The sequence below is a fragment of the Corvus kubaryi genome, unplaced genomic scaffold (assembly GCF_017639235.1).
Source record: "Corvus kubaryi isolate FWS band 111438036 unplaced genomic scaffold, C.kubaryi_AGA036_p1.0 134, whole genome shotgun sequence".
Taxonomy (NCBI): domain Eukaryota; kingdom Metazoa; phylum Chordata; class Aves; order Passeriformes; family Corvidae; genus Corvus; species Corvus kubaryi.
Genome location: NW_024580668.1, coordinates 12,840,366 through 12,864,854, shown reverse-complemented (window position 1 = coordinate 12,864,854; position 24,489 = coordinate 12,840,366). Strand labels below are relative to the sequence as shown.

At 48.4% G+C, this 24,489-nt stretch overlaps 2 protein-coding genes across 5 annotated transcripts in view; one reads left to right on the top strand and one right to left on the bottom strand.

Moving 5' to 3' along the window:
* Window positions 1-14,556, bottom strand: part of CEP250 (centrosomal protein 250) — a 32,729-nt gene extending 18,173 nt beyond the window's left edge. For 3 of the 4 annotated variants that reach the window (XM_042051007.1, XM_042051023.1, XM_042051015.1), the window contains exons 1-21: window positions 14,428-14,556; window positions 13,773-13,829; window positions 13,007-13,089; window positions 12,274-12,439; window positions 11,479-11,585; window positions 9,974-10,201; window positions 9,291-9,387; window positions 8,712-8,810; window positions 7,800-7,961; window positions 7,315-7,493; window positions 6,679-6,861; window positions 6,405-6,549; window positions 5,982-6,128; window positions 5,580-5,810; window positions 3,950-4,143; window positions 3,462-3,589; window positions 3,102-3,271; window positions 2,187-2,366; window positions 1,443-1,577; window positions 1,023-1,166; window positions 286-566 (exon numbers count right to left, since the gene is read on the bottom strand). In XM_042051007.1, coding sequence (XP_041906941.1) covers window positions 286-566; window positions 1,023-1,166; window positions 1,443-1,577; window positions 2,187-2,366; window positions 3,102-3,271; window positions 3,462-3,589; window positions 3,950-4,143; window positions 5,580-5,810; window positions 5,982-6,128; window positions 6,405-6,549; window positions 6,679-6,861; window positions 7,315-7,493; window positions 7,800-7,961; window positions 8,712-8,810; window positions 9,291-9,387; window positions 9,974-10,201; window positions 11,479-11,585; window positions 12,274-12,439; window positions 13,007-13,089; window positions 13,773-13,829; window positions 14,428-14,544 — 3,233 coding nt within the window. In that variant the 5' untranslated portion in view covers window positions 14,545-14,556. Of the gene's footprint in view, window positions 1-285; window positions 567-1,022; window positions 1,167-1,442; window positions 1,578-2,186; window positions 2,367-3,101; window positions 3,272-3,461; window positions 3,590-3,949; window positions 4,144-5,579; window positions 5,811-5,981; window positions 6,129-6,404; window positions 6,550-6,678; window positions 6,862-7,314; window positions 7,494-7,799; window positions 7,962-8,711; window positions 8,811-9,290; window positions 9,388-9,973; window positions 10,202-11,478; window positions 11,586-12,273; window positions 12,440-12,880; window positions 13,090-13,772; window positions 13,830-14,427 lie in introns of those variants that run through there. The other variant, XM_042051031.1, reaches the window with a different exon arrangement.
* A 3,375-nt stretch (window positions 14,557-17,931) lies between these two features.
* GDF5 (growth differentiation factor 5) lies at window positions 17,932-22,598 on the top strand. Its single transcript, XM_042051039.1, has 2 exons — window positions 17,932-19,383; window positions 20,942-22,598. Exons 1-2 carry the CDS (start codon window positions 18,750-18,752, stop codon window positions 21,808-21,810), a joined length of 1,503 nt encoding a protein of 500 aa, XP_041906973.1. The 5' UTR covers window positions 17,932-18,749; the 3' UTR covers window positions 21,811-22,598.
* Window positions 22,599-24,489: the final 1,891 nt, after the last annotated feature.

The following is a 24,489-nucleotide window of genomic DNA, read 5'->3' as shown; positions in this document are numbered from 1 at the left end:
ACTGCAGCTTGGGCAGTGTTAGCACACCCACCTCACAACAGAACACAACAGAACACACCCCCAGAGGGAAAGAGCTACTCCAAAAGCCTTTGTCTTGAGAAAAACTCTAACTGAAGGCTTGAAAGAAAAGAAAATGAAACACAACATCCAGACAACGAGACGCGTCTGCACGGAGAGTTCAGAACTCTGCCACGTAGGAGATGCTGCCAGAGCCCCTGGCAGGTGCAAAGATGGCAAAGAGGGAATCCATTCCCACAAGGCAGAGTCCCACAGGCTTTCATTTACCTGGCTTTTTCCTTCTCTAGGGCGTCCAAGGAAGCCCGAAATCCTGAATTTTGGCGTGCCACTTCTTCCCAGTGACTCCTTTCCATCTCCAAGTTCTTCAGGTGCACTTGCAGCTCCTTGTTCTGATGTTCTGCCTCCTCCAGCATCTTCTGGAGGTGCTCAACCTCCAACAGCTTCTGCCTTGACTGTTCCTGGGCCTCACTCACATCTTGCCGGGCTCTCTGAACAATCGTTGCCTGGGACTCTCTGGAGGCTGCCAGCTGAGATGTCAACTCTCCCACCTCCAGTCAAACAGAACAAAGCAGTCAGAGGCTACAGCCACAGCCTGTCACTGCCAGCCACAGCAGAGGCTGTGAGAAAAGGCACAGGCCAACTTTCCATTTCTCCCTGTCCTCAGAGCACCAGATTCACAATGCATACACACAACTTGTTTCAATCTCTACGTGGCCCACCAAGGGCACCTGAAAAAGCACCTCCCACACCAAGGCTAGCAAGAAGAGGCCAGCAGGAATCCATGCTGATGGTTGCTGGCCAACAGCCCAGAGGACTAGCCCAGCTGTCCAGGGCAGCAGCTGAGATTCAGCAGAGCACTGAGGGTCCTGCAGAGCAGCTGCCAAGGAGCCCAGAGCACGAGGCAGCCCCAGGGACCACCCCAGCAGCTGCTGCTCTGCCATGGAAAAGCAAGAAGGGCACAGACCCCCTGCTGGATGCTGCAGTGCCACTGCTGTTTCACTCACCTGCTTTTGTAGAGCCTCCCTCTGCTCAAGGAGGACATTCATTTCCTCTTTGATGCCTCGTAGTTCTTCCTCGTGCCTCTTCTGCGCTGCCTGGATTTCCCTCCGAGCTTCCTGCAGCTCAGCTTGCAGCTTTGCCTCGATGGTCTGGCAACAAAATGCAGAGCAACTTCCTGGGACCTGCCCTCAGGCTCAGCTTTTCCCACTTGCTGTCTCAAAATCCCATTCCTTCAGCGACTTCTTTTGGCTTCTCTACCCAGCTCTGCTTCCATTGCAAGCCTTCCTTCCCGGGCCTGAGCTCTGGAGCTTGCCAGGCTCTGTGCTGCCAGGGCCTGAAGCAGCCCTTGCCTCCTCACTCCCAGCACCTGCCTTTTGTGCCCCTGCCACTGCCCTGCACTCTGTTCCCTGCCTGCTCAGACTTACCTGCCCCTTCTCTTGCTGCTCTTTCACCTCCTGCCTGAGCTGCTGCACCTGCTGGCAGGCTCGGCTTAGCTGTCCCCGAGTTTGGAGCAGAGTCTCTGATAAAGAATTCTTCTCCTTCTGCTTTTCCAGCAGGACCTGCACAGAAGGAAAGAGCAGAGGGCTTGACACTTGCCCTGCAAACTCTGTGTGCCAAGAGGCAAAGACTGATGGGCTCACGCGCTCTCAGAGCACTCGGCTGCTGCTCCCCTGGGCCACTGTCTGCCCTGGGGGGGACACAGCTTCCCAGGAAGTGACTTAGAACACAGCCCAGGAGACATCTCTGGGTTGCTGTTCAGAAATACTCCAGGCGAGTCTTTAAAAAGATTTTTCTCTTGTCAGCGTTCCTGCTGCGCCCTCCCTGTGCCCACAAAAGAAAAGTCCTACAGACTCCGTTTGGCTATGGACACCGACCAGTACACACCAAAAGAGGACCCGTAAGAGAACAGTGCAGATCCTCCGAGGTAAGTCTTGGAAAAACAGAGCACAAGAGCAGCACAAAAATCCCAACGGAAAGCTGATGTTTCTGCCTGGCTTCCTAGGAGAGGGCTCATTCCTGGGCCCAAAGATAGCCCTGTTCACCTTTCACCTCCCCAAATTCAATGTAGAAGACATGGAGGGCATGCTCCACACAGCCCCATAGCCTGCCATCTCCCACAGCTCCAGCCTTGCAAAAAATCACACCAATTCTCCTTGCACAATCATTACCTGTCGCTTGGCATTTTCAAATCTAGTTCGTTCCTCTTCTCTTTGAGCCTGCAGGGTGGCAACTTTCTGCCTCATCTCAAACAGCACCTTCTCGTGCTCCTGCTCTCTCTCTGCCTTCTCTTTTCCCCATTGCTGCAGCGTCTCCTGCATCTCTGCATGGTGCCTTTCCCGCTCACTTGCCTGCGGAGGGGAGCAAAAATCTTCAAGTTGCAGTCCCCAGGCAAGCTCCTCGCTGAAAACCGTGAAGCTTCATCCCTCCCACAAACCCCAACCTGAAAAGACAACAGCACTGGCTCTCTGCTCTCCAGAAACCGTGTCCTGTCAGGGAATTTAAAAGGAGGCTCAGCAGGTGCAAGAATCACAGAACCATGGAATCATTTCTGTTGGGAAAGACCTGCACCAGCATTGAGTCCAACCATTCAGAAAAGGAGGTGTCACCTTCTGGCACCCTGATGCCCCAGTCACAAGGACTGAAGGACTGGGGCCTGTTCCATTTGCTTCCAGCCCAAAGCTAATCCCTCTGTCCACCGTGGGAGCACAGCAAGACAGGAACCGAGTTCCCACGCCTGCAGCCAGCAGCACTGTTGGCATCTGCTCCACGCTGGCATCTGCTCCGTGGCAGGTGGGACTCGGGGAAGATCCTGCCCTGGGCTGCCACGCTTTGGGTGGGCACTGCCCAAGCTGCTCTGGAACTCGTCTTACGCCCTCACGGAAGCCGTGGCTGCATTTAGTGGCCCAGCACCATCCTGGGGGTCTTCACGCGCCTCCGAGTCCGAGCCGCCGCCTCTCCTGCCCGGCCCAGCAGTGAGAGGCCTCTGGCAGAGGATTGCTGCCCTTTCACACCCTCAGGCTCTGCTGGTGCTAAACCAGCCCCCAGGGCCGGCTTGGACAATTCAGAAGCCTATTGTCACCTACCAGGTCTTGCAGGAGCTTGTTTATTTCCACCTGCTGAGCAGTTCCCTGAAGCCTGAGGTGTTCCTGACACTGCTGCTCTGCCTGCAAGAGCTGTTGCGCTGTGTCTTCCTGCTCCTGCTTCCTGAGAGCTCTCTCTGCTTCCAGCTCACGTTGGAGGCACTGCACTTCTCCTGCAAACATGACCAACAGCAAGATTCAGAGTCTTTACTGCCTTTACTGACTCAGGCCCTTCCAGTGTCGGCGTAGGAGGGCCCTGCCTCCAGCCCCACCGCTCCTCAGAAGCCCTGCAGACAGAGGAGGCTTTACAGCAGCTTCTCTAGGCAGGGGCGGCACCACAAACAAAGCACACGAGGTTCTCACCTTGTAGCGCCTCCTTGGCCTGTGTGACTGTGAGCACTTGAGCCTCCAGATGGTTGCTGGTGATCTCCAGCTGAGATATCTGCTGCTGAGCAGCAAACAGGCTGGATTCCAGGCTCTCCTTCGCTGACCTACAGGTTGCAAATACGGAGAGACATGAGCTGCTCGCTCCTGACACTCCCAGGCAGTTATTCCAGGACAACGTGGCTCAAGGTCCCCAGGCCTGAGAATGCCAAATGGCTCGCATGGAAACTTGGACAGAGAAGGCCCATTTGTGCCATTTCAGTAGCAAAGCGGGGCCCTCTGAGGGAGTGCCCAGGCCTTCCTTATGGCCTGGCACAGCACAGACAGCCCAGCCCAACGTGACCTCAACAGCCAAGTCTACATCTGAAAAGCACAGACGATAAAATAAACTCCTGCGCAGTGCTTACCACCTTTATCATTACAGCCCTTCAGCCCTGTCCCCCCCAGGGTCTCCTCCCTGCCTTTACCTGGTCTCTGCCAGCTGCTTGGAAAGGTCTTGTTTGTGACGCTCCATGGCTGCCAGTCGGCCCTCAAGGGCAGCCTTCTCCTGGCCCAGCAGCTCCTTCTCTCTGCACACCTGGGCCAGGGCGTGCCCTTGGCCAGAGGATTCCTGGTGCAGCTGCTCCAGAGCCCTGCTCAATGACTCTTGCTCCTGGGAAACCTGGAAGCAGGACAAGGTACAGCTCAAGCCCTTCCTCAGGAGCCCTGTGCAGAGCCAGCCAGTGCCACCTCGCAGGCAGCCAGAGGACAGGGAGCTCCTGTGCTCTGGGCTCAAAGTTTCACAGCATCTGCCCTCTGCAGCTCCCATACCCTGGGCTGCCAAAAGCCTCTGGCGCTGTTTCCTTGGAAGTGCTGTGTCAGGCCCTGCTGGCTTGCCTGGCACCAGATTGCTCCTTCCCAAAAAACATCCCTGCCCCAAATTCCGTGTTGTCACCCAAAAATACTGCATCTTCCACAACTGCCACTTGGCAAACAAAATGTCTATCAGGATCTATTCCAGTGCTGGACATTTCCAGGGTGGTTGAGGAAAGCAATTTTGCTTGCTGAAGCAAGTGAAAATTCACAGCATTTCTCCTTCTCAGACAAAACCCACAGCAAAGTGTCCCCTCCTCCAGTGTGCAAAGCAGCTCTCTGCAACGAGGGCATGCCTGGCAGGGAAACGGCTCTTGTGGTGAGCAGTCCTTTAGTGACTGATGGCAGTCTGGCTGATGTGGCCAAAGCAGACTCTATTTGTGCAGCAGTTCACACCAACAATACCATTTCCTTGTCTTACACAAAGAAGGTGTCTCATGGCCCTTGCTGGTATTCAAGCCTGAAGACTACACTGTGGTTTTGAGCTTTTGTCTTCAAAAGCAAAACCTCTGCTGTGTCTTTGCCAAACCTACCACATACTCCAGAACTGAGACTGTCTGACAGAGACCATCAGAAACAAACCCTTCTCTCACAGCTCTCCTGTAACACCCAATCCAAACCTCCCCTGGCACACTTGGGGCCGTTTCCTCTTGTCCTGTCCCTTGTTCCCTGGGAGCACAGACCAACCCTCACCTGGCTGCACCTTCCTGTCACAGGGATTTGGAGAGAGCGAGAAGGTGCCCCCTGAGCCTCCTTTTCTCCAGGCTCAGCGCCCCCCAGCTCCCTCAGCCGCTCCTTGTCACACCTGTGCTCCAGACCCTTCCCCAGCTCCAGTCCCTTCTCTGGACACGCTCCAACTTCATGACAAAAAGCATCAACAGAAACATGCAGACCTGTTTTTTTGTTTCAGAAAAAGGATTCAGAGCTACACAGTTTGATTCTTTTGCCACATCTTTTGCCACCCACTCAGATTCATGGACAACACAATCATCTTGCAGCTGATCAAGAGCCAAAAAAGAGGCCAACAAAGGTGAACTAGAAGACTCTGTAGAAGCAGGGGACAACTCCGAGAACTGCAGAACAGCTCTGCAAGGCACCCATACATTTTCAAAAACGAGCAAACAAAGTGACTTCTAGTACTACCATGTGTCCTCTCAACAAAACCACTGCAGAATCCAACAGGTAAAGCTTTCCTCATCCAAGCAGCCAAATGTCCACATGGATGCACTACATTTTTGGTCTCACCTGATGGAATTTCTCCTGGGTTTCTGCTTTCTCTTCTCCCAGTGTCCTCAGCTCCATCCATAGCTGCTCCTGTTGCTCCTCTGCTTCCTTCAGCAGCTGCTCTAGGCGGGCTTTCTCTATGCAGAGCTCTTCATTTGCTCTTTCACAGAAGTTCAGCTTCTCCTGCTCAGAGATCTTTTCTCTCTCCATCTCGTCCACTTTAGCAGACAAAACTTCCTTCTCTTGCTCCAGCTACAGTCACAGAAGCATACAGGAAATAAAGTACAGGGAGAATTACTATGAAAGATTGGCTCAGACACAAAAGGAACACTGCCACAGTCAGTTGGTCAGACTGTCCCAAGGCAAGAAGGCTGAGAAGCAGCTGCAGCTGGAGACGAACACCTGGCAGTATCTCTCACTCACCTGCCACACATGTTTGTTCAGCTGCACTTTGTCCAGTGCAAGAGCTTCATTGATGCTGCTCATCTTTGCTGCTGCAGCCTGTAGATCAGTTTTTTCAGCATTCAGCTTGTTCTGAGCTCCTGTCAGCTCTGCCACTGACCGCTCTGCCTGGAGAGGCAAAAGAACAATGGGACAACAAGAGCAGCAAAATCCCAGACTGCAGGCAGCAACTCCACCTCCCCTGTCTCTGACTTACTGCCAGGGCGGAGCTCCCAATAAGCTCATGGGGACCAATGACCCCAAAGAGCCTGTCTGGTTGGATCACCATTTTTCAAGAACAACAACAGTGTCCCTCTCTTCTACTGCCAGAAACAGCATCTGGGCTTATCTGCCTGGTACAACTCCCTCTCCCACAGGTGCTGCCTAGGAATAAGGTGTCCATACCTTCTCCAGAGCCACAGCAAACTCATCCTTCTCTTGCTCCAGCAGATCCTTCTGAAGCTGCAATTTCTCCAGTGTCTGTCTCTTGACTACCAACTCACTCTGCAGTAATGAGTGTTTTTTCTCAAGTGCAGCCAAGTCCTTCACTCTGTGAGGAGGGGAAAGAGGTTTTTATAGAAAAACAGTCTGTGCTACAAGAGAGGAGCAGGCACCATTCATTCCTTTACACTGGGCCTCCTCAAGCCCAGCACTGCCCAGAGAAAGCTTTAATACTCACAGAAGCTCCTGCTCACGGTGCGCCCTCTTCATCCTCTCCTGCTGCTCTGCCTTTTCTGCCTGGGCTGCCTCTTCCTTCAGCTGCAGCTCAGTGTTACTCTGACGCAGACATGAGGCTTCTCGCTCCATTATTCCAAGCTGTTGCTGTAGGTCCTCCCTAGTTTTCTCAAGGTTTTCACAGTCACTGCAGAGACAAGGCTCAGTCAGAAGAAGGAAGAGGCCTGAAGAGCCATCGATCCCATTTTCAACCCTCCACGATGGAGCTGGGGGCAGTGGGCTAAAGAAGACCTTGCTCTTTCCCTCCCAAGGAAATCCTCCAGAGGCAAAGGGAAAGGAAGGCAGGATTTTGTCTTCCTTCAGGGAGAAGCAGTGGCTGGACAGGGGCACCCAAAGAACAGAATTCAGGGAAGCAGCACAGTGAGAGGAAGGAGTATTCTGCTCCAACATCGCTGTGCATCTCCCAGGCAGCCTTGGGAGTCACAGAAAAGCCCTGACAGGACGATGCTCGAGAGCCACACTGAGGCCTACACATGGTAGGGCAGGTGAGTTCTTCGCCCAGAACACCTCTGAACGCCCAGACCTGGACGCAGATTGCCTCTGGAACGCAGGAGGAGGAGGAGGAGGAGGAAACACTCACCTTCTGAGTGTTTCTACTAAAGACTGAAGGTGCTGTTGGTGGCTGCTGGACTTCTTGCAATTCTCCTCCAGTTGCTCAAGCCTTTGCTGCACCTCCCTGCACTTCTCTTCCTGATGTCTCTGCTGCTGCAGCAGGAAATTGTTTGAGTCCTGCCTAGCAGAAAGCTCTTCTCTCAGGGCCTGCAGGAATGAGCAGGGAAAGAGCACAAATGAACAATAAGGAACAGGGAAGGTGCTCCAGAGAGCTGGAAGAAGCAGCTAGCAGAGACAGCTCCCCTGAAGGCAAAAGCTGTGCTGAGGGGGTGGGCATCAAGGAGAGAAAAGCAGTAGAACACAGAGCTGGGGAGACCAGCAAGGCAGTGCAGGACCATGAGTATGAAGGTGAGAGAAAGCGCCTCAGGTGGCTGAGGGAATGGAAAGGTGTCGAGCTGAGCAAGGCCTCAGCACTGAGCCTGTGGCCACTGGGGAAGACACAGAAGTTCTCACCCGTGTTGCCCCTCGCATCCTTGCCAGTGCTTCCAGAACCAATCCAAAGGCATGCCCTGTATCAATAGATCTTGGAGCTGAGAAGATGTCTCCAGAGTCTGCATGCAGGGAACTGTCAGTGCAGATAATGCTGACCATGCTGTCACTGTCGTCTAACACCATCTGAAAGCCCACATCCAGCTGTTAGTCTTTGCTCCTTTTACTTGAGTTTCTTTATCTTGTTCTCCTTTTCCTCCCATTTTATCCTGGAGTCATCAAAAACTCAATTCTCTCATTTCTTCGGTCCACAAAGGTTTGTCCCTGTGGCTACAAGTACTCCAGGGATTCCTGAATACAGCTACTCTTCACAAGTGTGAAGGGGCTGGAGGCTGCCCGAACACTCACTTTCTTGCAGCTGTGTAGAAGAGCTGACAATTAAACCCTTCTCTATTAAGAGAATTTTAGGACTAAGTTAAGGTTACCCCTGAAAGTTGTGATTCTGGGGAGATTATAACGGTCAGTGAACACAGAGGGAAAGAGTAGAGTTAGCAAATGTATCGACTGAGAAAGTGACCTTTCATAAAGGTCTGAAGAACAACAGAGTCATTGCTCAAAGAGGGTGGGGGAATTGCCCAAGAAACACTGGAATACAAATGTCAGGAAAACACAGTCTAAGAGAGACCTAAGTGGGGTGGTGAAGGCAAAGTTACTGAAACTTCTAGTGACTCAGCTGAATTGTCACAGGACAGCAAACTCACAAGCTGTAACAGGTTCTGTGCCAGAAAAGTGGTCTAAAAATTACACAGGCAATGGCAGTTAACACAGATACATGTTGTGTACTAACTCTAGTCCTTGGGCCAGTCTGTTGCCCTGCTCAAGTACTTTAAAATCAAATTTACAGGGATGTGGTCTCTGTACCAACTCTGTACTCACCTCAGTGATATTTTTTATGAGCTTTTGAAGGAAAAGATTCTCTTCTTTGGCACTGTTAGTCAATGAAGCTGCAAATTCTTTCTCTATCCAACCTGATTCCTGAGAACAGAATAAAGAAAGGGTGGGCAGGGAAGAGCTGCTCCCATCTGCAGCGTTGCCATCCTCAGTAGCATTGTCACACTGCTAAGTCTCAGGTCTAGTGATTCCAGTTTATTCCTGCCCATAACTATTCCACTTCTTCTTTGCTAAAACTAAGAGGACCAACAGCTAGTTTTTATAGACTGCTATTAAACTGTCAGTTCCAAGGAACTCTGATCCCCAGAGACCTGAAGTCCAGGCACAAAAGCATTGGTGCCACCTCTCAGAGGAAGACACCTGAACTGTCGGCAGTTCCTCTGCCACTGCCTGCACCTGGACTGATTCCACATCTGCCAAACATAGAAGGAGCACTTTGGCAAGGTGCCTGATGTTCCCATACACTGGGCATCTTCACCACTGTTTTTCCTGAGGAAGCCACACCTCTGTGTTCAGGCTGGAGAGCAAAGACTGGGCTATCTCCCAGGTAAAGATAAAACATACTAGAATCTCCACTGTGTCGTTAAGTGTTTTCATGGTCTTCTCCTTCTCCTCGTTCTGCTTCTGAGACTGTACAAGCAAGGCTGAGAGCTCCATCACCCTGAGAAGAGAAGGTCTATGTGCCATTCCAAAAGCTTTGCACACCAGCACCTGTTAAAGAGCCAAGCAGGTCCCCAAAGCATAGCAGAGAAAAGTTCAACCCAGGAAACACAGCAAAGGCAGCATTCATCTCTAGAGGTTAATAGGCTTGATGCTGCAAAATTGCACTTCTTGCCCCCAAGGCCTCTGCACTCAGTCTTGCAAGGAATTGTCAGCACCAAGGTGCTACAGTGCTCATGACAGCCCCAGGCAAATTCCTCCCAGATCCATCAGCACAGCCCTGAGTAGTAAAAGGGTTGTACAAGAAACAACCCTCTTTATGTTGAACTAAGTTTTTCACCAAGAATCAGTTAACAGCAAAAGCACTATCAGAGGCCATCTCTCTTCCAGTCTTGCCTTACTTGGAAGAACTTCTGTCAGGCAGATACTTTTTTCCATCCTTTCTGTTGAAGGCAAGAGTTTGACTGGGGACAGAAGCAGGGCTGTGCAGAAGGGGTATGTTCTAAATGTGAGCACAGCCCAGCCGTGAATCCAAGAAGCTGCCACAAAAGATAAGGTTGGTAATAGCAAAGTTAGAACACCTTTACCTGTCCTGAAGCTCTTTCTTTTCCATGTCCCACCTGACTTGTAAGGCTATCACTTCCTGAGCTGTCTGGTTTATTTTTGGTTCCACTTGCTGCTCTGCCTGATCCTTCAGGACAGGTTTACCCGGAGTGATGGACTCCCTGAGCTGCACACAGGAGTTCAGGCGGGAGCAGTTTACAAGAATAGACCCAGAAAGCCTCATTTGTTCCGCCTTCAGCTCTGACAAATCTCTGAAAAGGAACCAAGAAAGAGCCACCGTTCACTCCACCATCTTTATCAGCTGACTCACTTCTGAAGCATGCAATCAGGCATCAGGAAGAGCTGGCAGTCAAGGTGATATCTTCATTGGGGACAAGTCATTCACCTGACACTTGGGGACCAGGACACATCTTGACAGCTGAGCAATGACTTTACCAGGTAATCAAATGAGGAGTCTGTTTTCTCCTCAGATATAAGAAGTAAGATATGACACAGGCCAGAAGGCCTCAAGCACCTCTAATTACTCTTATTAACATACTCTAATTATCATTAATAGATATCAGGAATTTTACCAAGATCCCCAGCTTTTATACACTGTGCTCTTAAGTGCTCTGTTACCACTCCCACTTGGACTGCTAAGAGGCTCAAGACTATACTATAGTATATTATATTATACTATATAATAAAACATTTCAGGAAGGTGGTGTAAGAATCAGCCTGAAATGCTGTAACATAAAAGCACAAACAACACAAGGACTAAGTAGCAGGTCAGACGGGCACTACACAATATGGAAGACTTATAATCAAATAAGACAAATGGCTGACAGTAACCCAGAGCTTGAAATTGCGTGCTGACACCAGAAGAAGGTACTATTATGGCTACACTATTTTTCTTGGTGTAGAAAGCAAATGGGAGAAAAGAACCTCAGAGAGCCCAAGAACAACAAAACAATCATAAAAAGAGGTATCAAACTAAGCAAAATAAATTGGCCAAATGCAGTAACAGAGTAGAGAAGCTATTCTTTCTCTCAACAATGCTGGAAGAGGAGTAAGTAGATACAGATTGACCAGAATAAATGTATGCTGGAAAAGAAAAGGGAACAAATATGCATTAATGATCTTTCTCTTAGGAGCAGTGGGAAAAGAAACCTGTTAAGATTTTTTAAAGGCAGGTTTTCATAATTTTATGAAAGGGACCACTCTGTATGCTGCATGCACAGCTTCAGTGAGTCTCTTCCCAGGTGTCCACACATTCCAGTGCCTGTGTTCATATGCCCACACATCACCACAGTCATCACCTGCTCAGGGCCTCTCATGGCCCAAGCCCTTCAAGTTTATTTGAAAACCAGCAGCAAATAACTCTTCTAAGAACAGCCCAAAGCATGCTGAATGGCATTGCTTCTGACTGCCAAAGGTGAAATCCTACCTCTTGCTGTAACTAATGCAACATCGTGGGTCAAAAAGCAGGACCTAAAAGCAAGCAAGCCACATTTTTTCAGCAGAAGATCTCGCCTTAGCTTCCACTCACCGGTCTGTGGCAGTCTTCATTTCCAGGAAATGGCGGCGGAAGGTCACCACCTGACGCCACAGGCTGAGCAGACGGTTATGTTCCCCCCTTAAGTAGTTGTCATAAAGCTAAACATGCAAAGACAAAAAGAAAAGCCAATTCAGCCTTCACTGTCACTGTAACATCTCTCAGATAGGAGAAAGTAAAACATCATCACCAGGTGCCCTTTAGTAACTACTGCACCAGGGGCATCAGGGACTGAAGAGGTACCACAGAGGCTCACAGCAGACCTGCCAAGAAGGGAACATCCATACTTCTCCTGTAGCAGTGGGTAGCAGCAAAGCAAGCTGATCATGATTCATCACCTTGCCTTGCAGAGGTGTCTCAAAGTCTCGGCAGAGGAAGACAAACACAAGCCCCTCCAAGCCAAGTGTCAGGCTGGCTTACAACAGCCAGTCAGTACAGGACACCTGTCTTGTTCTTCTGTTGGCCACTTTGGATCTGAACAAACACAGACTGGTCTCCCTTGGTCAAAACAAGGATTTAGGAAGTATTAAGGAGACAAGCATTCCTGTGACTGCCCTACAGAAGACAGTGCCCAGCTCTGTCTTCACGACCGAGCAGTGCAGTCACAGCAGGTGGGCATCAACCCCGAGCACCATCTGCTGACACTCCTCCCTCCCACACCCCTGTCCAGCACCAGTACATCCTCGGCAGAGCCACAACTTCCACACAGCAAGTTCTCTATGCCAGCAGCAGAACGCATTCCCATTCCCCTCTGCCATCACGGCTGCCATTCCCGTAGCTCATCCTCACCTCACGTTCACTGCGCCATTCACTCTCCTTCAACTCCAGCTCCTCCCGGGCCTTCATCCAATCCACCGTCAGCTTTCCAACATCTTCTCTGAGGGCGGAATTAACCTCGCTGGCTTTATCAAGGTGCTCCCGCAGGAGAGTGTTCACTTCTGCCAGATTCTCACACCTTGGAAAGAGAGAGAAACAGCAATGAGATCACTGAACAAACAGCTCTTCAGCATCCCTGTGATTTTCCAGCTCCCTCAACACTGACTTTGTTGTCTGAGAGGCAGTAAAAGCACTTTCTAGGGTTAACTAACATTTCTTTGTGATGAAAACCTCATTTGTTTCTCTGTGCTTTAAGCTTTCAATTTCCATCTATGATTTTGGTTTCCCCTTCAACCTTGACGATGCCCACAGGTAACAACTTGCCCCCTCTTCATGCTGATGGTCACTGGATATATCGCCTTTCTCTAGCACTGTCCAGACTTGTTCATCTACTGAACCACAGAATAATTTAGGCTGGAAAGGGACCTTTCACCCGGAATACACACACCACCTCCCCACTCAAAGCAGAGCCATTCAGCACACAGCACTATTACTGCACCACAGAAAGCAGATTGTGGACCTTTCTCCTGTCAAAGCAGCTTGCCCAACCGCTTCCCTTGGGGAGACCAGGTAGCATCGACAGGTTTTCCCTCACTTCCACGAGCATCCAGGATACCAAGTATGAAGAAATGCTTCTTCCTTGTACCTTTGCTGCTCCTCTTCCACCTGAAGCAGTGCTTTCTCCAGGCTGTGGTCTGCTGTGGCTTCCCACCTGCCTGGAAGGGATCCCTTTAAGAAAGGAAATGTTTAGTCAAATGCTGGTGTTTCCTTCACCACTGTCTGCATCCACCATTTTCTGGGTATCTCAGGAGCTCATGGCTTCTTCCAGGTGTAACAGTGTTGTGACTACAGGGAGGAAGGGATGGGAAGGGTGTTACTCAGTCTAAGCAGGTCTCCTCACTCTCCCACTGCTACGTATCCTCAGTTGATGACCTCAAGTGTTGACTTTGACTTGAAGCCTGGGATTGCTCTCCTATTCTCCTACTCTTTCGTTTCCAGGTTTACTTTAGCCATGAAGCAGAAAGAAAAGCATAGAGCCAGTTCTGTATATTGAACACCAGCCTTCCTGTCTTCCAAAATGCTGTTTCAACTGGTTATTTCTCCAGGACAGCTGCATCATGTAACACGCAGCACACTCCTCTCCCAAGACCCAGGACAAATGTAACTCCAATAAAGCACTCTTTCACAAAATCAAAATCCTCAAGTGGGTTTTCTGGACTGGCATTTCTGGGACTACTGACTGTTCTAAGAATGGCAACTAGACAAAACACTGATGAAAAACTCATAGCGCTTCTCTAAACCCTCAGACGGTAAAAATCTGCTTTCCCGTCATTGGCTTGTGGAGGGGTTTTATTGGTCTGCATTTGGGAACCGTAGATACACTCTCTTTAGTTCACAACCTGCACACTCACCCCTCCAGCTTTCACTTGCTGCTCCAACTCTCGACACCAGGTCTGGTACTGGAGTACCTGAATGGATACAGAGAACAAAGATGAGAGAAGCAGCTTGTAATAGACTCTGCTCCCCGTGCATTAACTTTTCACTGAGTCTGTACAACCCAAGCACAGTGATGCTGATACACTTAACAAGAAGTCAATGCAATATAGGGAAGCTTCACTTTAATATGACAGAGATTGAGGCGGGGCTTCTTTTACACTGAGCGCTGTCGGCTCACCTGAGACAGACAGCAAGCGGAACGATGGGACAGGTGCAGGCACCTCTGCCTGACCTACGGCCCCCACGTACCCCCAGCCAACCTGTGGCTGTTCAAGGGGGTCCCTGAAGCGATCGAAATGAGTTTTCAAACTTGCTTTGCAAGCAAACCGGCCCGACTCCTGCCCGGGACAAACCCTGCTCACGGGGGCGAACAGCAGCGATGCTGCAGGCACCGAGCTCAGGAGGGGCTCGGCAGCGAGACCGCGGAGGGACGGGCGGTGCCGGGGCCTCCCCGCCCCGAGCCCCGAGCTCGGCGCCGCCCGCCCAGGGAGGCCCCGCGGGCTCCCGCCAAGTGCCCCCGGGCAGCACGGGCGGCTGCCGCCCCGCCGCCGGGCACCCCCCGCTCCTCACCTCGTCCTGCAGCTGCCGCACCAGCCCCGCCTGGCGCTGCTGCGCCTCCTCCGCGCTCCGCAGCCGCCGCCGCAGCGAGCCCGGGCTGAGCTCCCCGTGCCCCGCACTACCCGCCATGGCCAGCCCGGCCCGGCCGCTCCGCCCGGGGCTCTGCCCCGCCCGCCCCGAGGGTCCCGCCCCGCCGGCCGCGGGCGGAGCGGCTCCCCCGGCCCGCCCGGAGGCAGCGCAGGCTCCGTGAGGGGCGGCGGGGCCTTCTCGTGGCGGGCCCCTCACGGCGCTTGCGCTCCGCTGAGCGGGCAGGGAATGCAGTTAGAAAAAACAGTGGTAGCGAACCCTCCGCTTTCATCGGGAATTGTTCTGGGAGTTAGAAAAGCTCGTTGCTAAAAATATGTTTCATTTTGTATTTGGCTGCTGAATGACACCGACTCGTTTTCGGTCCCTGCTTTTTCCTGTGACTATGAATGCTTCATCACTGACATTCTGGTTTTTTAAAGAGGTAGAACAAATTAATTGCCACCGAAATTCTCTTTGGTCAGCTAACTTGGGATCTCTGAATCTCTCTCTCAAATCTTGTATCCTTTAAACGGGCGTCTATTGCAAAGATGAACAATAGCTATAGAAGGCGACTCAGGCTAATTAACATTGTATACCAAATGGGGGGGACTCTAAGTAAATAGGCTTCAAGGAGCTTGAAATAAACCCTGTATATCTCTAACTGATAACAGGCAGAGATACCAAAAATTACGAAAAAAAATATTTCCTCTTAATTCAGAGCTGGGGGAGTTAGGTACATCTGTGGAATCAAGAAACAAAAGTAAGACTCCCACTCAGGATATTCCATGATTCTATGATTCTGTGCCTTGTAGTTCATTACTGTTCGAAGATGTGGCCAAGTTTCTTGATAACTAATGACACAATTATTTCTTTGGACTTCCAATTTTTTATTTAAAATCACAACAGTGTAGCACAGTGTTTTAAAATTATGCCACCTTCACATGGAAGTGGAAACCATTACATTTATTTTGCTCTGGCCCAATACGAGCAAGTTTTAATTAAAACATCTGTGAGTTTTGTGCAATTTTTTCCTTTTGAAAAGCACAGAGCTGTTAAGTTCCTTCCTAAAATTATAACTTCATACTTCTAAAAAACAGTTCCCCAAGAGCTAAGGTGCAGAGGTCTAAAATCCTCACAGAAGTAGAATGTTAATTAGTTTCAATAAGCAAAAACAGTGTGACAGCAAATGGCCTAATATGGAGTTAACTCAATCCTGTAAGTCCTTTCTGGAAATTAGTTCACCTGGGAAAGGACACTGAAATTCCTCATAGATGACTAGAATAAAGATCTCCACGTGCAGCTTCAACTGCAAGTTTGCAGCAGTGAACAAATTCTAACTCTTGGCATCGCGTATCCAACAGAGCTGCTTATCCTCAGGGAATGGCGATGTTTTCAACACTATGAAATCTTCCTCTGGCTCCCCAGAGTGATCCTTTCCTCTAGACCATGCTGGACATCCAGAAGGGCTCGTTGAGATTGCCTGAGAAGGTGTCACAGCTCATGTAGGCATAATCTGGGGATATGGAGAACAGCAGGGAGTGCACTCCCACGGAGCAGGGACCCGGGTGGTCCTCCCTTTTCAAATCCCTACTCACACTGTGTGAGGGAGGATCTGCTGTCACAGAACGGGCCAAGAAGGACAGGTGGGCGATACGAGCCCAGCCACTTGATGGTGCACAGGAATTTGGCTGGTGGTGAGCATTTTGAGGCTCGGAACACCGCTTCCACTGTGTCCTGTATCTGATGCAAAGCCTCACCAGCAGGAGAGTTCCTAGCTACATACTGAAGATACCAGTGGAGTTTGAGTTTAGCCAGCTGGAATAACTCCACTTTGGTGTAGGGTTCATAGGAACCCCCCAGTCTGTGGGTCTTGTTCATGGTCAGCATTCCACTCTGGGGGCTGTGGGGCTCGGTGCACTCTACAGCATCTGTGCTCCCATGGATCCAAGCACTGAGATGCAGTTTGCTTCAAGAGAGCCTCTTTTAAAGAGAGAGATTAGTTTGCACAGCTTGTTTTGCTTGCTTTTCCTTTCTCTTTCTGTCTAGCTCTATCCAGCCCACTAAGATATTTTAATCTCAGACATGTAAATATTCTTTGAACATATGAACAATTATGCTTTTAATCTGATTTACTAAGACAAGACCCATGTAATCACATTGTCCTACCTCCTGCTCTTTCATGTCCATCTCTTAAATTGTTTGTAAATCTGTTTGCAAATCTCAGCCAAGTTTGATAGAGCAAATGACCTTTTAAAGATACTAAATTCTGACAAGCATTGTGAAAGCTGGAAGCTGGATAGATTAAAAGTGGAAACTCAACATTTAGCTACTTTTGTGGCTTACTGGCAAGCTGATCAATACCACCATGGCACAGAACCAGACACAGCACACCACCCAGCAGAAAGGTGGGCAATATGGGAAGGACAAAATGATGGCATGGCTGGGAGGGCCATGGGATGGTGTGGAGTAACTGCTGAGGAATGGTTTTACCAGAGGTAAATCCCAGGAGAAGCTGCTTTATTTTGTAGGGAAATATCAAAAGCACAACTGACACCAGAGGAAGGGCCATTAGATCAAAATCGGGAGGATCATGATTTGAATTTATCTTATTTGTGACATCTGCGAAATCACTGAACTCTTCTATCCTTCAGTTCCTCCATCAAAACCAGTGAAGCATTCAGAGCTCCTCATGTCATGCAGGTTGTTATTTATGAAGGTAGTTCAGTGTTTCTGATACTAGTCAGGGTGCGTGGGGAATGCTACAGCACACACAGAACAAGCTAAAAGGTGGTGTACCTTTTCCCTTTCTTCTTAACTCAGAAAGAAAAAGCAATTGCAGGAGAAGGACTGGGTTTAGCATCAGTGCAAGATGAGAGATGGGTACCAGTAATCCCTGTTGAGTCCAGCCCAGTGCCTCTTTTCTTGAAGGCTCATTTAGATCAACAGTTCAGTTTTTGCAGCTTATGAAAGACACACTTGCTCCACACTCTCTTCTGGATGGCTGAAAGCCGCAGGACAGTCGTGACCGTGAGGAACGCTGGTTTTGACCTGCAGCCTTCCTGGAGCCCCGGGGTCAGCAGCTCTTGGACATTTTGCATCTAATATTAAAACAAACGCTGGTGTTCAGCAGTCTCTGGAGGAAAGACGGGGTTCGGCCTGACTCCAGCTCCCGAGTGGCTCTGGAGAAGAAGGAGGAGGAGGAGGAGGATGGCTGCCTGCAGGGTGCACTGCTGCCCCACAGCACCGCGCCCGCCCCACGGGGCATCCCCTCCGGCAGGAGCTGCTTCTCCAGCTGGGCTGACACCGTTTTTTTTAAGCACAGCAATAAATAAGCCAAAATACACTGACTGCGGGCACGGCCCTGTTGTGTTTGTGTAAAATTAAATGTTACCCTCGTTAAGCGCCTGCGTTACAGCGCAGCCCTTCAGTCACAGAGGGACGAAGTGAAGCCACTGTTACAGTTCTCTGGCAAAAGAGATACATGAATTATTTCTAAATTAGTTTATGTATGTGTCCAGTGGACTGTGTGACAGGTCTCAGTTGTTGATCTTGCAGTTTGTCCTGTCTAAACGTGAAGTTCATCGAGGGCTGAGGCAGAGGTCATACTGCCACTTGAAAAGGCATCCTCTGGAGTTTTGAGCCTGTGGAGCTGTTTCACATGAGGCAGAGTATGACTCATGCTAATGAAAAGGGTAAAGAAGATTTTTTTAAAGAAATATATCGCAGTTAAATTAGTTTAGACAGCATGACATCAGAGAGTAATTAAATAGGTTTGTTGGAATTCCGTTTCCAATTCCAGAGTTCAGGTTTGTAAAAGATTTCTGAGCACCTGCAGGTCTCTGTGTGTGAAATATTTTCACTGGAAAGGATTCAAAACTCAAAACTTTAAAAAAACCTTTTAACACAGAGGCAGCATTACGCCATTCTTCCTTCTTGGAAAAAAAAAAAAAAGCCTTGGATTTAAACAAGACTCCTTCAAGTTTTCAGTCAGTTTTACAGAAGAAAACGAGGTGGTAAACTTTCTCTTTTCAAGAACAAGTTCTTTATAGCTGCTAACTGAAGTCAGGGGAGATCGTATCTGAGTACATGAGCATTTCCACTATGGGACTGGATACAAGTATTGAACAACGATATTTGAAATGTTTTAATCTCAAACGAAAACCATTTTTGCTAACTTTGGTTTTTAATTTCTTTCATGTTTTCTTCTGCCAAACTGGAGGAACCTTTTCTGATTTTTTCTTTAGTGGCATTCAGAGGAAGACCAGAGGATGAAAATCCTGCATTTTCTCACTTTACTGCTTTGGCATTTGACTTGGCTGTCTCTGGATCTAGTTCCTGGAGCGCTGAGTAATTCTGAAGCAGGCCAGGGTAACCCAGGATCTAAACTAGGTTTTTTGAAAGCAGAAGGAAAGGAGAGGAATCCCTCCGCACGGGCAGGTACACTGAGGACTGCAAGCCATGGATACAGTGCTGGGACCTCAAAGGCCAGGACTAAAAGCAGTGCTGTTCAGGCTGGAGCTCTGCTGGCCAAGAATGATGAGTCAAAGAAGGTTCCCTCAAGAACAGCAGCCACGGAGGGCAAGGTAGGACATCTCCCCAGCAGACCTTCTGGAGTAAGGACAGTGACTCCAAAGGTTCAAAATCTTAGCAGCAAGGTGGCTTTGAAAAAAACTGGCACAAGCAGTACTGACACTGATTCTTTCAAAACCAAAAAGACTAAAGAGCCTGTAACCCAGAGGGAAGCTAAGGAAACTTTCCGACATCCCCCGATAACGCCACATGAATACATGCTCTCTTTGTACAGGACTCTCTCAGATGCAGAAAGAAAGGGTGTTAATGGAAGTGTAAAACTGGAGGCTGGACTTGCCAATACAATAACCAGCTTTATAGACAAAGGACAAGGTAAGAAAGGAGCTTGTGTGTGAGTGTGGACAGAGAGAGATGTCTGAGTGTGTTTATAAATGCAGAGAGTATTGGAAAATAATCATACTTTGTTAAAGTCAAATAGCTCTTTTTAATGTAAATGAAATCACACGACTTTGCTGCAGATTTTGTCCTCCTCCCTTATCTTGGAAAACTCATTTACAGGCAGAACTAGATGGTTGTGTGGCAGCCAAAGAAAACATTTAGAAAGTATTTTAGATGCATATTGTTGAAAATCAATCAGTCTTTGCATGCTTAGGTGTTTAAAAACCTTTTGCATTTTTTTCTTATTTTCTTTCTGACTAGCTGGAAACTAGCTCATGGAAACGGATAATGTTAGACTGTAGTGTGCCTAAGAACATATATGCTAAGAACGGAGTTATTCTGTGAAAAAAACCCACAAATTGCAGTATGAAAGGGCCAGTGTGGTTTGTTCAAGGTAGAATTGTAAGGAGCTACACTGCAGACCCAGGAGTCATTATCCTGTGGGGTGGGTGTATCTGTACTAGCTCAAAACTTTCAGGTACCACCAAGGAGCCCACAGCTCTGCACAGACTACCAAGGGTAATAACTTCCGGGACTCCAGAACCTGCAGCTCAACACTGCGGTTCCAAACACTTTTGGAAATTTGGGCTAGTGTTTGCTTTCACAGGAGAAATAACCAAGGTCCCAACGAATGATGTTCACCTCACCACTCTGCCTGGGGAGCCCCATGTTGCTTCCAGTGACATTTGTAAGAATTTTGTCACACTCTTAAGGAAGCAACACAGGCTACAGCTGGTGAAGGAATTGTGATGAAAGACTCACCAGGACTGGATTTGTTTGCCATCTCTTCATTAATAGCTTGGCTGCTGGGAAGGGGGCATACACTGCTCGCAAGTGCTGCCTTCAGGTCCTCAGCTCGCCACTGGAAGGCACTGTTAATGGCACATCACTGGAAGGCTGGCTCAGCCATATTCCTCACCAGCTGAAGCAAGCAAACGTAAAGTCAGGATAAAGGGAGGAATGTTTCTCTGCCCAGTTTGAAAAATTGTGAATCATGTGGGGTTTAGTTAATTAGGCAATTATCCTTGTGTCTGGCAGTTCCTGGGGATGCTGATTTTAAAGGACTAATTCACTATTGTATCATCTAAGGGTAAATTTGCTCATGTTTGGAGCCAGCATGAGGCCTGGCTACCACTGAAGCTCTGTTTCAGTAATTTAAGTCAGATATAAGTGGTGAATAGGTCCTGTGAGTGCTCAGCCTGTAAAAAGCATTATTTTTCAATTGGCTAATCACAACTTTGAAGGCAGAAAATGCCACTGGTGAAATAAATGAGATTTCTACAAGGCAGACTCAGAAGCTCATTTCCCTAGTGAGTCCCTGAGTTTTTCTGAGTCCCTGCATGGAGCTGATCCCTTAGACAAAAATTGCTCTTTCTGTTCAGTGGGCTAAATTCCAGGCTTATGAGCAAATTTGAGGAAAACCATTAAGAATTGAATAACTGATATTGGTCTGTGCTTGATATACATTTAAAAATGTGTGTGCTTTTTTTAGATGAGCGAACACCAACTATAAGAAAACAAAAATATATTTTTGACATCAGTGCATTAGAAAAAGATGGTTTGCTGGGAGCAGAGCTTCGAATACTGAGAAAAAAACCTTCTGATACATGGAAGTCTCATTCTTCTGGAAAAACTTCCCAAGTGAAATTATTTAGTTGCTCTACAAACAGACAAGCCTCAACACTCCTGGACTCTCGAACTGTCAGTATCACTGATACACCCAAGTGGGAAGTGTTTGACATCTGGAAACTTTTCAGAAACTTTAAAAACTTGGTGAACTTGTGTTTTGAGCTGGAAACTTTTGACAGGGGGAGAGCTGTTGACCTCAGGAGTGTGGGATTTAATAGAACGGGAAGACAGGTCAATGAGAAGGCTCTGTTTTTGGTGTTTGGGAGGACGAAAAAAAGAGACTTATTCTTCAATGAAATCAAAGCTAGATCCGGCCAAGATGACAAAACTGTTTATGAGTACTTATTCAACCAGAGGCGGAAGAGAAGAGCCCCTCTAGCAACACGGCAAGGGAAGAGGCCCACCAAGAATCTGAAGGCGAGGTGTAGCAGAAAAGCCCTCCACGTGAATTTTAAGGATATGGGCTGGGATGACTGGATAATAGCCCCTCTGGAGTATGAAGCATATCACTGCGAAGGGCTCTGTGAATTCCCCCTCCGATCCCACCTGGAGCCCACCAACCACGCAGTTATCCAGACATTAATGAACTCGATGGACCCGGAATCAACCCCCCCGACTTGCTGTGTCCCAACCCGTCTGAGCCCCATCAGCATCCTTTTCATTGACTCTGCAAACAACGTGGTCTACAAGCAGTACGAGGACATGGTGGTGGAGTCGTGTGGTTGTAGGTAGCAGAACAGCTGCTCACATGAATATGTTATGAAAAGTAATACAACACATTGGACATAGCTTCTCCTCAATCACGGTTAACTAGATTTCTTACCTCTAGGGTAAGTATGTTTACAAGGATGTAGCGATAAATCCAGTGTTTCTGTATGTCTCTCCATGGACATATTTCAGTAGCATTTGGATGCTGTCACTCAGCTGGATTTAAGGCCTTGTGCCGCTGGCAACACAGGACTGACTCTAAGTGAAGTCCGTGACAGAGAAGATGATATCTCTACACCTTGAGATCTCCTGCCTTTAGCCTTGAGGCAGTGGATAGAGATGGTATCAGTGAGCTGTGGATATGACCTGTTTGTTCCTTTGAACATTGTTCTTGAGACTGAACTTCTGTCTGATTCCCGTGTGCTTTGTCCATTCATAAATGTCAGAAAAGAGTCCCAATATTGAGAAGAGTTGTGTTCTGGTGTGTCCCCATCTTGGTGTAAATAGTTGCACTGTAATATGATTTCTTTCTGATTAGCTCTTGAAACTATGCATATATTAAAAGGGGTCATTAAATATAATATGTTGGTTTAGTTTTAAGTTTTACATGAAGATAGGTGATGCAGGAGGTATTTGCTTCCATGTATGTTTTCCTCCAAGCTACATATCTTTCTTAAGTATCCACCTTTCCATTATTATGTAGCAAAATATATTATTCTGTATAAGGTCCAAGTTGTTCTCAAATGCTCATAGTAAAAGTGTTCAATTATTGCATAAGATGTAATAAATTATTGACACAGTGCTGCATTGTGCCTAGTTGTCCAACTCTGCATAATTATAACGCAATTAAGAATTTTTTTTATGTTTTTGTACAATAAATACAAGTGAAAGGGACTTTTCTGTGCAGCAGAATACCAGGGGTATGCAAAACATGTCTGTGTATTTTGCTGCCACAGAGAGAAACTATGGAAACATTGAAAGAAAGATCTGAAAGGAAGGCCTGGTTTGATCTGGTGGGGAATGACACTATCACTTGATGTATTTGGGGCAAAAATGAGTTATGCAGATGGTTGCAAAAGAGCTTTGGTATCCTTTTATTCCACCCTCCAAGGGCTGTGTGCTTGTATATCCCCTTTATCTATTCCAGACATGGATTTTAAATGGTATTGCTCCTGTATGTTTCCACCCACAAAAGTAGTACCAAATGTTCAACTACAGACGGATCAGCAAGGTCCTATGAACCATCAGAAATTACTGAAGGAGTTTATCAATAGTACAAAATAGAAATGCTAAGGTTTGATTTTCCTTAGACCATCATGCCATAGGATTTCCTGGCTCTGCACAGCATCACAGGTGTGGGTACTGGCAGGGAGCTGAGTACAGTCCCCAAGGTCCTTTTGCTCAGTACCCCAGTCTGGACATGCTCAAGCTCACACCAGCAGCAAACCATCCTAAATTCCTGGTCAACGGCCAAAAACAGTGACATAAAGCTCTGCCCTTCCTCCTGCACTCTCTGGGCAGCTGAGCCTTTAACCAGCTTAACATGCCTGGATAAGCAGCCTTGCTGCCAGACACCTGGGGAAGCCCTGTGCAGGTGACCTGCCCTGTGCCCTCACCTGCAGCTCGGGGATGCAGAACAGCCCTGCAGGGAGATTTGGTCTGTGAGATTTGCTCAGCGCTGTCATTCCTGCCTGCAGGGGCTGACACTGCCTGGTTTTCCTGCCTGCTGCAAACCTGGAGACCAGAAAGCTGCCCTTGCCCGGATAGTGAATGCCCAGCGTGCAGGGCAGCAGGCACATAGAATAATGAGCACTTGCAGCTACTTCGTAACAAGTGCATGAGAAATTCGGGCATTTTATGGGTCGGGGCTGCCCGCAGGGATGCTCCATCTCCCTTCCGGACTCTCAGTGTGCACTCCCAGGTCCTGCTCTTCCTCATCCTGATGGAGCCTTAGGCCGGGCCCAGCAGTTACTAACCCCAGCACTAACTGCTTATCACCAGCCAATCTTTCAAAACTTCAAGTATAAGCTTTACTAAAAGCTGATTTTTACCATTGCTACTGTAGGAGAGAAAACATTCCCCTGCCAAGTCCACAGCCAGGAGGGCAGCTCAGGCTTTTTCCCCCCAATCTGTTCAAGCAGTTCTTTTTCTTCTCCTGGCTGTTTTCAGGTATGTTTGCAGCTTCCTCTAGCACTGGCTCCAGCTATCTCCTGGAGAGGTTTGCTAGATGACCATGACAAAGGGTTGTCTCCTTTCTTCCTTAGGTAAGTGCTGCTCCCACTCTCTGGGAATGCTGTTTGCACATTCCCAAGGAAATCTCTGTTCTGACGTATGAGACACAGCTGTGCCATGCCAGTTATTAACCACACAGGCATGTACCTCAGTGGCTCAGGGTGATCAGTTTAAAATAGCAAATACTGCCTATTTAAATACACTTGAAGCAAATCTAAGTTAAGACAAGTTAACTCCTGGGATTAGGACTGCCTGCATGGGGCAGTTTGCTTCAGTACCACCTGGGTTCATCGGGTGCTGGAACAACTTTGGTGGACAAAAGCACTGGTAGTACACACAAGGCATGATGATAGTTTGGAAATCTGAGGGGGAAAATTCCTGCTCAGTTCACGCTGCAGAGCTGGTGACCAACCTGCAAGTCCTGGTGAGTCTGGTCACGATAGAAAGTTTCTAAAGCCTAGTTGATATAAA